This window comes from Nycticebus coucang, chromosome 1, assembly GCF_027406575.1.
Source record: "Nycticebus coucang isolate mNycCou1 chromosome 1, mNycCou1.pri, whole genome shotgun sequence".
Lineage (NCBI taxonomy): Eukaryota > Metazoa > Chordata > Mammalia > Primates > Lorisidae > Nycticebus > Nycticebus coucang.
The window spans coordinates 107,141,305-107,153,494 of record NC_069780.1 but is presented as its reverse complement, the minus strand read 5'-3'; the positions used below and the strand labels follow the sequence as shown (position 1 = coordinate 107,153,494).

The following is a 12,190-nucleotide window of genomic DNA, read 5'->3' as shown; positions in this document are numbered from 1 at the left end:
TGACTGGATTAAAAAACACAAGCCATCCATTTGCTGTCTGCAAGAAACACACCTGGCTTCAAAAGACAAATTAAAGCTCCGAGTCAAGGGTTGGAAGACAATTTTTCAGGCAAATGGAATTCAGAAGAAAAGAGGAGTTGCAATCTTATTTTCAGATACATGTGGATTTAAAGCAACTAAAGTAAAAAAAGACAAAGATGGTCACTTTATATTGGTCAAGGGAAAACTACAACAAGAAGACATTTCAATTCTAAATATCTATGCACCAAATTTAAATGCTCCCAGATTCTTGAAACAGACCTTACTCAGTCTGAGCAATATGATATCTGATAATACCATCATAACAGGGGACTTTAACACACCTCTTACAGAGCTGGACAGATCCTCTAAACAGAAATTAAACAAAGATATAAGAGATTTAAATGAGACCCTAGAACAATTATGCTTGATAGACGCATATAGAACACTCCACCCCAAAGATAAAGAATATACATTCTTCTCATCACCCCATGGAACATTCTCCAAAATTGATCATATCCTGGGACACAAAACAAATATCAACAGAATCAAAAGAATTGAAATTTTACCTTGTATCTTTTCAGACCATAAGGCACTAAAGGTGGAACTCAACTCTAACAAAAATGCTCGACCCCATCCAAAGGCATGGAAATTAAACAATCTTCTGTTGAATAACAGATGGGTGCAGGAAGAAATCAAACAGGAAATCACTAACTTCCTTAAGCATAACAACAATGAAGACACAAGCTACCAAAACCTGTGGGATACTGCAAAAGCAGTTTTGAGAGGAAAATTCATCGCTTTAGATGCCTACATTCGAAAAACAGACAGAGAGCACATCAACAATCTCACAAGAGACCTTATGGAATTGGAAAAAGAAGAACAATCTAAGCCTAAACTCAGTAGAAGAAAAGAAATCTCCAAAATCAAATCAGAGATCAATGAAATTGAAAACAAAAGAATCATTCAGAAAATTAATGAAACAAGGAGTTGGTTTTTTGAAAAAATAAATAAAATAGATAAACCATTGGCCAGACTAACTAGAAATAGAAAAGTAAAATCTCTAGTAACCTCAATCAGAAATGATAAAGGGGAAATAACAACTGATCCCACAGAGATACAAGAGATCATCTATGAATACTACCAGAAACTGTATGCCCAGAAATTTGACAATGTGAAGGAAATGGATCAATATTTGGAATCACACCCTCTCCCTAGACTTGGCCAGGAAGAAACAGACCTCCTCAACAGACCAATTTCAAGCACTGAGATCAAAGAAACAATAAAAAAGCTTCCAACTAAAAAATGCCCTGGTCCAGATGGCTTCACTCCAGAATTCTATCAAACCTTCAAGGAAGAGCTTATTCCTGTACTGCAGAAATTATTCCAAAAAATTGAGGAAGAAGGAATCTTCCCCAACACATTCTATGAAGCAAACATCACCCTGATACCAAAACCAGGAAAAGACCCAAACAAAAAGGAGAATTTCAGACCAATCTCACTCATGAATATAGATGGAAAAATTCTCAACAAAATCCTAGCCAATAGATTACAGCTTATCATCAAAAAAGTCATTCATCATGATCAAGCAGGCTTCATCCCAGGGATGCAAGGCTGGTTCAACATACGCAAGTCCATAAACGTTATCCACCATATTAACAGAGGCAAAAATAAAGATCACATGATCCTCTCAATAGATGCAGAAAAAGCATTTGATAAAATCCAGCATCCTTTTCTAATTAGAACACTGAAGAGTATAGGCATAGGTGGCACATTTCTAAAACTGATTGAAGCTATCTATGACAAACCCACAGCCAATATTTTACTGAATGGAGTAAAACTCAAAGCTTTTCCTCTTAGAACTGGAACCAGACAAGGTTGTCCTCTGTCACCTTTACTATTCAACATAGTGCTGGAAGTTCTAGCCAATACAATTAGGCAAGACAAGGAAATAAAGGGAATCCAAATGGGAGCAGAGGAGGTCAAACTCTCCCTCTTTGCTGACGACATGATCTTATACTTAGAGAACCCCAAAGACTCAACCACAAGACTCCTAGAAGTCATCAAGAAATACAGTAATGTTTCAGGATATAAAATCAATGTCCACAAGTCAGTAGCCTTTGTATACACCAATAACAGTCAAGAGGAGAAGCTAATTAAGGACACAACTCCCTTCACCATAGTTTCAAAGAAAATGAAATACCTAGGAATATACCTAACGAAGGAGGTGAAGGACCTCTATAAAGAAAACTATGAACTCCTCAGAAAGGAAATAGCAGAGGATATTAACAAATGGAAGAACATACCATGCTCATGGATGGGAAGAATCAACATTGTTAAAATGTCTATACTTCCCAAAGCAATCTACCTATTCAATGCCATTCCTATCAAAGTACCTACATCGTACTTTCAAGATTTGGAAAAAATGATTCTGCGTTTTGTATGGAACCGGAAAAAACCCCGTATAGCTAAGGCAGTTCTCAGTAACAAAAATAAAGCTGGGGGCATCAGCATACCAGATTTTAGTCTGTACTACAAAGCCATAGTGCTCAAGACAGCATGGTACTGGCACAAAAACAGAGACATAGACACTTGGAATCGAATTGAACACCAAGAAATGAAACTAACATCTTACAACCACCTAATCTTCGATAAACCAAACAAGAACTTACCTTGGGGGAAAGACTCCCTATTCAATAAATGGTGTTGGGAGAATTGGATGTCTGCGTGTAAAAGACTGAAACTGGACCCACACCTTTCCCCACTCACAAAAATTGACTCAAGATGGATAAAGGACTTAAATTTAAGGCACGAAACAATAAAAATCCTCAAAGAAAGCATAGGAAAAACACTGGAAGATATTGGCCTGGGGGAAGACTTCATGAAGAAGACTGCCATGGCAATTGCAACAACAACAAAAATAAACAAATGGGACTTCATTAAACTGAAAAGCTTCTGTACAGCTAAGGTGACGATAACCAAAGCAAAGAGACAACCCACACAATGGGAAAGGATATTTGCATATTTTCAATCAGACAAAAGCTTGATAACCAGGATCTATAGAGAACTCAAATTAATCCACATGAAAAAAGCCAACAATCCCTTATATCAATGGGCAAGTGACATGAATAGAACTTTCTCTAAAGACGACAGACGAATGGCTAACAAACACATGAAAAAATGTTCATCATCTCTATATACTAGAGAAATGCAGATCAAAACATCCCTGAGATATCATCTAACCCCAGAGAGAATGTCCCACATCACAAAATCTCAGGACTGCAGATGCTGGCGTGGATGTGGAGAGAAGGGAACACTTTTACACTGCTGGTGGGACTGCAAACTAGTACAACCTTTCTGGAAGGAAGTATGGAGAAACCTCAAAGCACTCAACCTAGACCTCCCATTTGATCCTGCAATCCCATTACTGGGCATCTACCCAGAAGGAAAAAAATCCTTTTATCATAGGGACACTTGTACTAGACTGTTTATTGCAGCTCAATTTACAATCGCCAAAATGTGGAAACAGCCTAAATGCCCACCAACCCAGGAATGGATTAACAAGCTGTGGTATATGTATACCATGGAATACTATTCAGCCATTAAAAAAAATGGAGACTTTACATCCTTCGTATTAACCTGGATGGAAGTGGAAGACATTATTCTTAGTAAAGCATCACAAGAATGGAGAAGCATGAATCCTATGTACTCAATCTTGATATGAGGACAATTAATGACAATTAAGGTTATGGGGGGGGAAGCAGAAAGAGAGAGGGAGGGAGGGGGGTGGGGCCTTAGTGTGTGTCACACTTTATGGGGGCAAGACATGATTGCAAGAGGGACTTTACCTAACAATTGCAATCAGTGTAACTGGCTTATTGTACCCTCAATGAATCCCCAACAATGAAAAAAAAGAAAAAAAAAAAAAAAAAAAAAAGAAATTATTTAGGGATAGGGAAGAGAAGGGATGGGTAAATTCACACCTATTGGGTACAGTGTACACTGGGGGGAAGGGCCCACTTCGAACTTAGACTCAGGCTATACAAAAACTATGTAAACAAAACGTGTACTCCCTGATATTCTAAAACTCAAAAAAAATTAAAACAAATTAAGAAATAAACTATGCAGAAGGGTTGAGGTGCAGATTAGGGAAGGCATGACCAGTCTTAGAAAGATGAGAGACTACTAGGCAATGACAGAAATCCTGGAGTCATGAGCTTCTTATGACAACTGAAGGACAGAAGGGATATGATAGAATTGGTCCACTTAGGCTTGAATAAATGTAATAATAAAAGAAAAAGATAAAACCAGCATGCCAGTTATCATATAGCTCCCTCAGCTCCAAACCCACACAATGTCCTGCTCTGGGACTGGAGCTGGATGCTGTGAACATTTCTTCTTTGCTTGCTAGCACAACGTGATAGTTTTTGGCAGATGACACGGGAGAATCACTTTACTGCAAAGGAAGGGAGCTTCTCTTTCTAGTTATTACGCTTCCTTTTGTCTTGTTATTGCAGCAAATGGAACACATGGTGGTGCCTACCCCAGCAAGCAGCTTCCAGGAGAATTCAGCCACTTCCCCTGCTATCTTCCCTGTGAGTTTCCACAGTGTTCCTAAGCACAGCTGCCCACAGTTTTGCTGGTGCTGCAGCCAGCATCCCTGCCAACCTCCAAAGCCAGGAGCACCAGGGAAGTTCCATGGTACCCAACAGGCTTCCTGGCACATTTTACTGACACCGCACAGTAGACAGTTTCCTAACTGCCAGCTCCAGACTATGGTGCCATCCAGTGTGCTACTGCCATGCCCTATCCAGTAAGGTCTCAATCTCAGCTGTCAGGAGAGGATTAGAAGAATCTTCAAAAATTTGTTTGGGGCTCTGCCTTGGCACTGGGGGTAGCAGCTGCTCCCTATATCTGCTATTCCTTTCTTTAGAGTTCTCTTTAACTTTTAAAGGTTAATTCCCTAAAAATAATTATTTGTATTAAATTTTCCCTGTTCAAATTATCATGTGGTTTATTGTCACTTAACTTAATACTAATTTAAATGACTTATTTGAAGACTGTTATCAATGTACTATATCACTTTACAGTTATCATTTTGAACTATTATGATTTTTAAATAAAGTGAGTGATCATTCCTACTATGAAGTTTATCTTTATAGCAGTGTTTATACCTACGTATCTGAGCATGTGTGTGTGTATACATGATCCCAAACAAATCTCATATGCTAAAGAATGAAGCTACTGACATAAAGAAAATGTCAACTTCCCGCAATTAACAGTGTTCCTGGGCATGTCACTTAAACATAATAGGCCTTAATTTTTTCATCTGAAATATAACAAAGTAAAAACATCATCATACTCTTTTTAGCTATATGATTTTGATATATTTACCTAATTGGGACATCTCAAATACAAAATTTTCATTTAGTTCTTGAATGCACAAAAACAAATGGCTCTGCTTAGGTTGTTCAAAAGTGACTGCATTTATAATGTTGATTTCTTTTTATTCCATTAATACTACTGAATGTTCTTTTATGACTTCTGTCAGTCTGTTTAGCTTTAGAAGACTGGTGAAGTAGAGAACAGCAATGACCCTCAGTAACTTAATAAAAACAATCCCAAGAGTATCAGGATAACTGAATTGAGCTGCAATAAAATAAGATCAAAAGGAATGTGTTACTAATAATAGTTTGTAACATGATCATACCTGTTTATGTTTTTGGAGTGGTTTCTTTCCATATAATTTTTTATCTTCATGTTTCTTACATGTTAAAGGCACTCCATATTTAGCAGCAGGTTTTGTAATTTTCTGAGTAGGTACAACAGAAACCAAGCTTTGTCCTGAAGCTGGTCTTTTAGCTACATAAAAAGAAACATTCTTTTCTAACAGTTCTTTACAGTAAATCTTTAGTCAAGATAGTATTTTTCATTTTCACAATCACTGACAGCATTTGAAACCTTTCATCACATCTTATTCATTTCTTAACTTTTATTAATAACTATTTAACATGAAAGCTAATTTTTGAAAGATGCAAAAAGCCAAAGTCCTCTAGAATGCTTAAGTTTCTCATATAAAAAAAGAACATTCGTAAAATCGACTGTGGGTGATGGTTGCACATTTCTGTGAATGTACTGAAAACAACATTGAATTATGGAATTTAAATGGGTAAACTGCATGGTATATAAATAAGACGGTTAAAAATAAATTCCAAAAATTCACATTTTATAAATTACTTTCAAGATCAGAAGATAAAATTCAAGAGCAACTGTTAAGCATTAAGTACATCACCATAACCCATTTTCTTTCTTCTTACTGTCTAGATCCTTCAACCTTCCTAATAACGCAACCCTTTAATACAGTCCAAAGGGGTCACAATCCACAGGTTGAGAACCACTGGTCTAAATCATATCTATCCCTACAGACTCACTGAAGAACAAACACCTTAATCATCATAACTAAGGGTTTCAGGAAATGAGCACCTTTATACACTGCTAGTGTAAAGACAAATGAGTCAGACCTTCTAGAGGACAATCTTTATATCTTTATCGAGAACATTATTTATGAACTGATTTTAACGAAACAGAGACACAAAAGTTTATGCAGCCTGCAGAATTATTTTCTTAACCCTTACTGAAGCCTAGATGAAGCCATCTCAGAACAGTAAGTTCAAGAAAAAATAAAGTATACCCACCAATGCAGGAATGGATTAACAAGCTATGGCATATATATATAACGATGGAATACTATGCAGTCATTAAAAGAGATGGAGACTTAACATCTTTTGTATTAACCTGCATTGAGCTGGAACACATTCTTCTTAGCAAAGTATCACAGGAATGGAGAAGCAAGAATCCAACATATTCAATTCTAATATGAAGGCAGTAGATGATCTAATACAAGGTGGGAGGTAGGGAAATGAGGGAGCAGGGAGAGGGGTAGAGGAAGGGGGATGGAAGGTCATGGTGTATGGCACACTTCTTGGGAGCAGGACACAATTTACCTAACAGATGCAATTAGTGTAACCTAATTTTTTGTACCCTCAATGAATCCCGAACAATCAAAAAGAAAAAAAAAAAAAAAAAGTGGGTGGCGCCTGTGGCTCAAGGAGTAGGGCACCGGTCCCATATGCCGGAGGTGGCAGGTTCAAACCCAGCCCTGGCCAAACCCCCCCCCCCCCAAAAAAAAAGTAATTACTTCACATCTCTGAAGGATATTAAAGAAAGTCAAGAGTAGCCTACACAAGCCTTTACCAAAATCTTTTTTCGAACTCCCCCAAAGCCTGAGTAGCAGCTTTCTTTCTTCCTCTTCCAGTCTGCTCTCTAGCTCAGGATTTTGTCATAGGCTAAATAAATTTAAATCAATCTCTTCCAACAAATACTCTCTTCCTCTTTAGGAGAGGAAAGGAGAAAAACAATTTTTACCTGGTAGTTCTTCAAAGAAAATTTAACTGTATTAGAAAATATTTATTATACTATAGAATGAATGACAAGAAATAAAGCTTTGTTTACAACACAATCCCCATTTTCAGTCATTATACATATTAACGCAGAAAAATGTATCAAATGTATATATTTTTATATAATTATATTATTAAGTGTTGAAGTTGGAACAATTTTAATTTTCTTTAAAAATTTTTATAATGAGTGCATATTTTAAAAATAATTTAGTATACTTTTTTTTTTTTGAGACAGAGTCTTGCTATGTTGCCCTCAGTAGAGTGCCATGGCGTCACAGCTCACAGCAACTTCAAACTCATGGGCTTAAGCGATTCTCTTTTCCCTCAGCCTTCCAAGTAGCTGGGACCACAGGCACCACAACGCCTGGCTATTTTATTGTTGTTGTTACAGTTGTCATTGTTGTTTAGCTGGCCCGGGCCAGGTTCAAAACCACCAGCTTTGGTTTATGTAGCTGGCGCTGTAACCACTGTATACAGGAGCCAAGCCTTAGTATACGCTTATAAGAATAATATTAGCCATTTGATTGGCATTTCAGAGATTCAGAAGTAATCTGTGTTGATGATATAGCATGTATAGCGTATCGTGTGACAGAGTAAGGTCTTCCAAAGATGTATTCCATCTACCTTGATCCAGGAACTAGAAAATGTGAGGAAAAAAATTTCCTTTCAGAGTTCAACCATGTGATCAAATTAGAGTTCATATATACATAGTATAACGTCACAATATTGTCACCTGGCTAAATGTATTAATATGACTGAAGAAACTGTGTGTATGCCAGAAAAGAGGCTAGATGTACAAAAGCATAAAAATGAAGATTCCTAAGAGACAGAATAGTTACCATCTACTTTCAAGAGAAGAGGGAGAATTACTCATCTCGTTTTGGGGGGCATTTCTGAAGCTCAGTTGAGGCTACCTTCAGCATGAAATTTAATACAGGGAGCTGGAGGCCACAAAATAGTTACAGACCCATCAGCAATACCACTTCTATTTTGCTCCCTGCTGTTATTAAATATTTCATTCACCAACTCCTCTTTCCACAAATAACTTTCTAATTCCCATGTAGATTTACCCATGTAGAAAGAACATGCTGACACTGGTGTTTCTGGCTTCTGTGACAAAGAGGCTTTTGATTAAAATTTGATTTCTTCTGAAGCATGCCTGCCTGGAGAGATCATGCTGATTCTCCTGTGTGTCTTGGTCTCTTATAAAGTTTGTTTAGAGTGAGTTGATTTCTCATGGAATAATGGTCTCTGCACAAGGAGCAGATGAGTCAAAGGGTCTTTAGGAAGGGCTAAGTGCAGCCTGCCTTCCTGAGAACACACTGTCACCCCACTTGCTGTTTAGACAGACTCATTCTTATGATGTGATATTTATTTTTATTAATTCATTCAAATTCAAAATGGAATAGAACATGCAAAGCATTATGTTTTTAAAAAAAATACACTTTTCACATATTAAATAACTTCCACTGATTTCAGAAATCCATTCTGAAAAAAAACTTCCCTTTCACACAGATGCATGTTTGTGTATATGCGCGTGTGTGTACATGTGTACACATGTGTACATATGTGTACATGTATAGTGTATAGCCACATTCACAAATACTCTAATGCCACTGGTCACTCTATTTCAAAGAAACCCTATCCTTGATAAAGCACTTGATGCCCCATTAATTTACTTGGTAAAATTTTGGAATATGAAGTATTTCTCAAAGAAAAACATTTTATAAAGATTTACACCTAATTGGACATTTTATAATTCTATAACAACTATCGCAACATATCACCTAATAAAGATGTAAGATTTCAAGCTATGTATTTTTTTAAAAGATGGATAAAAAATAAAAATCTTGTTATGAATTTATCAGAAAGTATTGTATATTGCCATATAGCATACATAAATCTAAGATGCATTTCCTATGGATTAAATTTATCTTCCAATGATCCCAATTTCTTATATCTACATATATTTCCAGTATAATTAGGCTTGATTACTGCAAACGGTCCAAGTCCTCACATTAGATTTCATTTACCTGGTATAGGCTGTGCTCCAAACCTTGAAAACGTTTTTAGACAAAATTCTTCTGCAATAAGCTTAAAGATTAAAAGGGGAAAAAAGTTAAAAAAGATGTTAAATTTTCAAAATGAAAAATATACCTATTAATCAGAATATTTTTTCTTTTTTCAATCATAATTACGCTGTCAAATAAACTGTACTAATTAAAACCAAGTAATCCATTTAGTAAATAACTCCCACACTAACGCCTTCCCAATCTTACCAATTTATTTATTTATTTTTTTTTGGTTTTTGGCCAGGACTGAGTTTGAACCCGCCACCTCCGGCATATGGGACCAGCGCCCTAATCACTGAGCCACAGGCGCCGCCCTTACCAATTTATTTTTACTACTTGTCCAGACAGGCCTTCTTCTCATATTACTTTAGTGGACCACATGCCCACCTAACACTACTGGCCTGTTCTGTATCTCCGCAATTTAACACAACCACCTCTTTAGAATAACCTTTACATTCTATGTGCATCTATCTCCCTCATTTACTTCAAGACTACTAAAAAAATAACTTCATTATAAAGAAGCTCTTTCAGAGTAACTCTCTTGTTATTTTAACTTTACTCTGATCCTTTCAGTATCTCCAGTGAGTTCACATTCATAACTGTAAACATGTTAATTAGCAAATACTTGAATATTCCTACAAGTATCTCTTTTTAACATTACTATAAACACTCCATTACTTATCCCCCAGCATTTGTAAACATATTTTGAGAACCAAAAATCGTTTACATTTCCTGAAAGTAACTTTCTCTCCTTAAACTATTTTTGTCCCTAGATGCAAAACCATGACACCAACAAGAATTAACTCAGGTTGAGCTTGTTTTTTTCTTACTAGGTAGAGAAAGAACAGGCAGTGGGTTTTCTCTTTTTTCAAGAGAACTGAGGCCTGGTGAGAGAATAGTCCTACAGTAACAGTGGACCAGACACTCAATAGGTAAAAAACCAGGACCTGTGATGGTTTTTATTCCCATTAAGGAGATGCCCATAGCAGTTTTCAAAGTTTCACACCAGCAGTATCAGCATCACCTAGAATTCATTAAATATGCAAACTGTCAGGCTCCAGTTCAGAATTACTGAAATAGATTATAGTGGTGAGAGCCAATGATGCCCTCCAGGTGATTCTGATGTGTGCTGAAGTTTGAGAACCATGGCACTAAGGAACACTTGTAAGTGAAAGTCTGGTTCAAAGGCAGATCAGAGCAATTATGCGAATGTGTTTTCTAAACAGATGAATTTTTTTAAATTTTTTTTTTCTCGGAAGAAAACAAGTGGCTTACGATCTTCAGCTTGTCCTGAAATAGAGTACTATCTTTCATAATTTAAGTATAAGTCTTTCTTTCCCCTGTGTAAATGCTCATGTGAACTGAGAGATTGGGAGACGGGATGTGTGGGATCCAAGAGGACCCTAAAATCTCTGTGTTGTCCTGTCCAACACAGTGGCCACTACTCACATGTGGTTCTTTGAATTAAAATTTAAAATAAATAATATATATAGATATTTGGCTCCTCATTCACACTAGCCACATTTTAGGTGCTAACATCACATGTCAAGTGGACAGAATACTGGGTAATGGAGACACAGAACATTTTCATCATCAGAGTGTTCTACTGGACAGCACCTATGCTCCTAATCAGTTATAACTTATACACTATTTGTCAAGTCCCATCTAGAAATAAATTGCCAGCCTACACAAGACTGAAAATTAGGCTCTATCAACCTTAAGTGACAGTACTAAGAGAATTTAGATTTTAAAAATAAAAGCTGTATGGAGCATTGTAGTGATACTGGAAATAATAGTCCATATGTTGTGGTAAAGCTCATAAATTGTTTCAAAGCTATAGCCTTAAGAATGTACCATAAGGCTCGGTGCCTGTGGCTCAGTGGCTAGGGTGCCTGCCACATGCACTGGAGCTGGCAGGTTTGAATCCAGCCTGGACCTGCCAAACAACAATGACAACTACAACAACCAAATAGCCAGGTGTTGTGGTGGGCACCTGTAGCCCCAGCTACTTGGGAGACTGAGGCAAGAGAATCGCTTAAGCCCAAGAGTTTGAGGTTGCTGTGACACCACAGCACTCTACCCAAGGGCGACAGCTTGAGACTCTGTCTCAAAAAAACAAACAAACAAAAAAGTACCATAAACTTTCTGACTTAAATACTGAACAAATGACATATGGTAGAAAATAAAACTGAAGAACAAAAATAAAGGTTTTCATGAAGAATGGAATCTAAGTGGTGCTTAAATAGCAACAAGAAGGATCTATGTGAGGCTGGGCGTGGTGGCTCATGCCTATAATCCTAGCACTCTGGGAGGCCAAGGTGGGTGGACTGCTTGAGCTCAGGAGTTTGAGACCAGCCTGAGCAAGAGCAAGACCCCATCTCTAAAAATAGACAGGTGTTGTAGTGGGCACCTACAGTCCCAGCTACTCGGGGAGGCTGAGGCAAGAGGATCACCTGAGCCTAAGGCTATGATGGCAGTTGACTGGAGGGTGACCAAGTAACACTCTGTCTCAAAAAAAAAAAAAAAAAAAAAAAGAAAAAGAAAAGAAGGATTTATGTACATACTACACATGTAACACCAAATACTCCACTTGTTAATAATCTTCATGAACCCTTTTTCTTTCCATATTGTAAGTGTTAA

The 12,190-nt window shown here is 37.1% G+C and overlaps 1 protein-coding gene across 17 annotated transcripts in view; it reads right to left on the bottom strand.

Annotated features, from left to right (window-relative positions):
* Positions 1 to 12,190, bottom strand: part of NEK1 (NIMA related kinase 1) — a 133,045-nt gene that overhangs the window by 93,665 nt on the left and 27,190 nt on the right. For all 17 annotated transcript variants that reach the window (XR_008379000.1, XM_053585832.1, XM_053585820.1 and 14 more), the window contains 2 exons: positions 9,512 to 9,572; positions 5,729 to 5,880 (listed from right to left, as the gene is read on the bottom strand). Coding sequence is in view for 16 of the 17 variants with exons in the window: in XM_053585832.1 (XP_053441807.1) it covers positions 5,729 to 5,880; positions 9,512 to 9,572 (213 nt within the window). In the remaining variant the exon portion in view is untranslated. The remainder of the gene's footprint in view (positions 1 to 5,728; positions 5,881 to 9,511; positions 9,573 to 12,190) is intronic.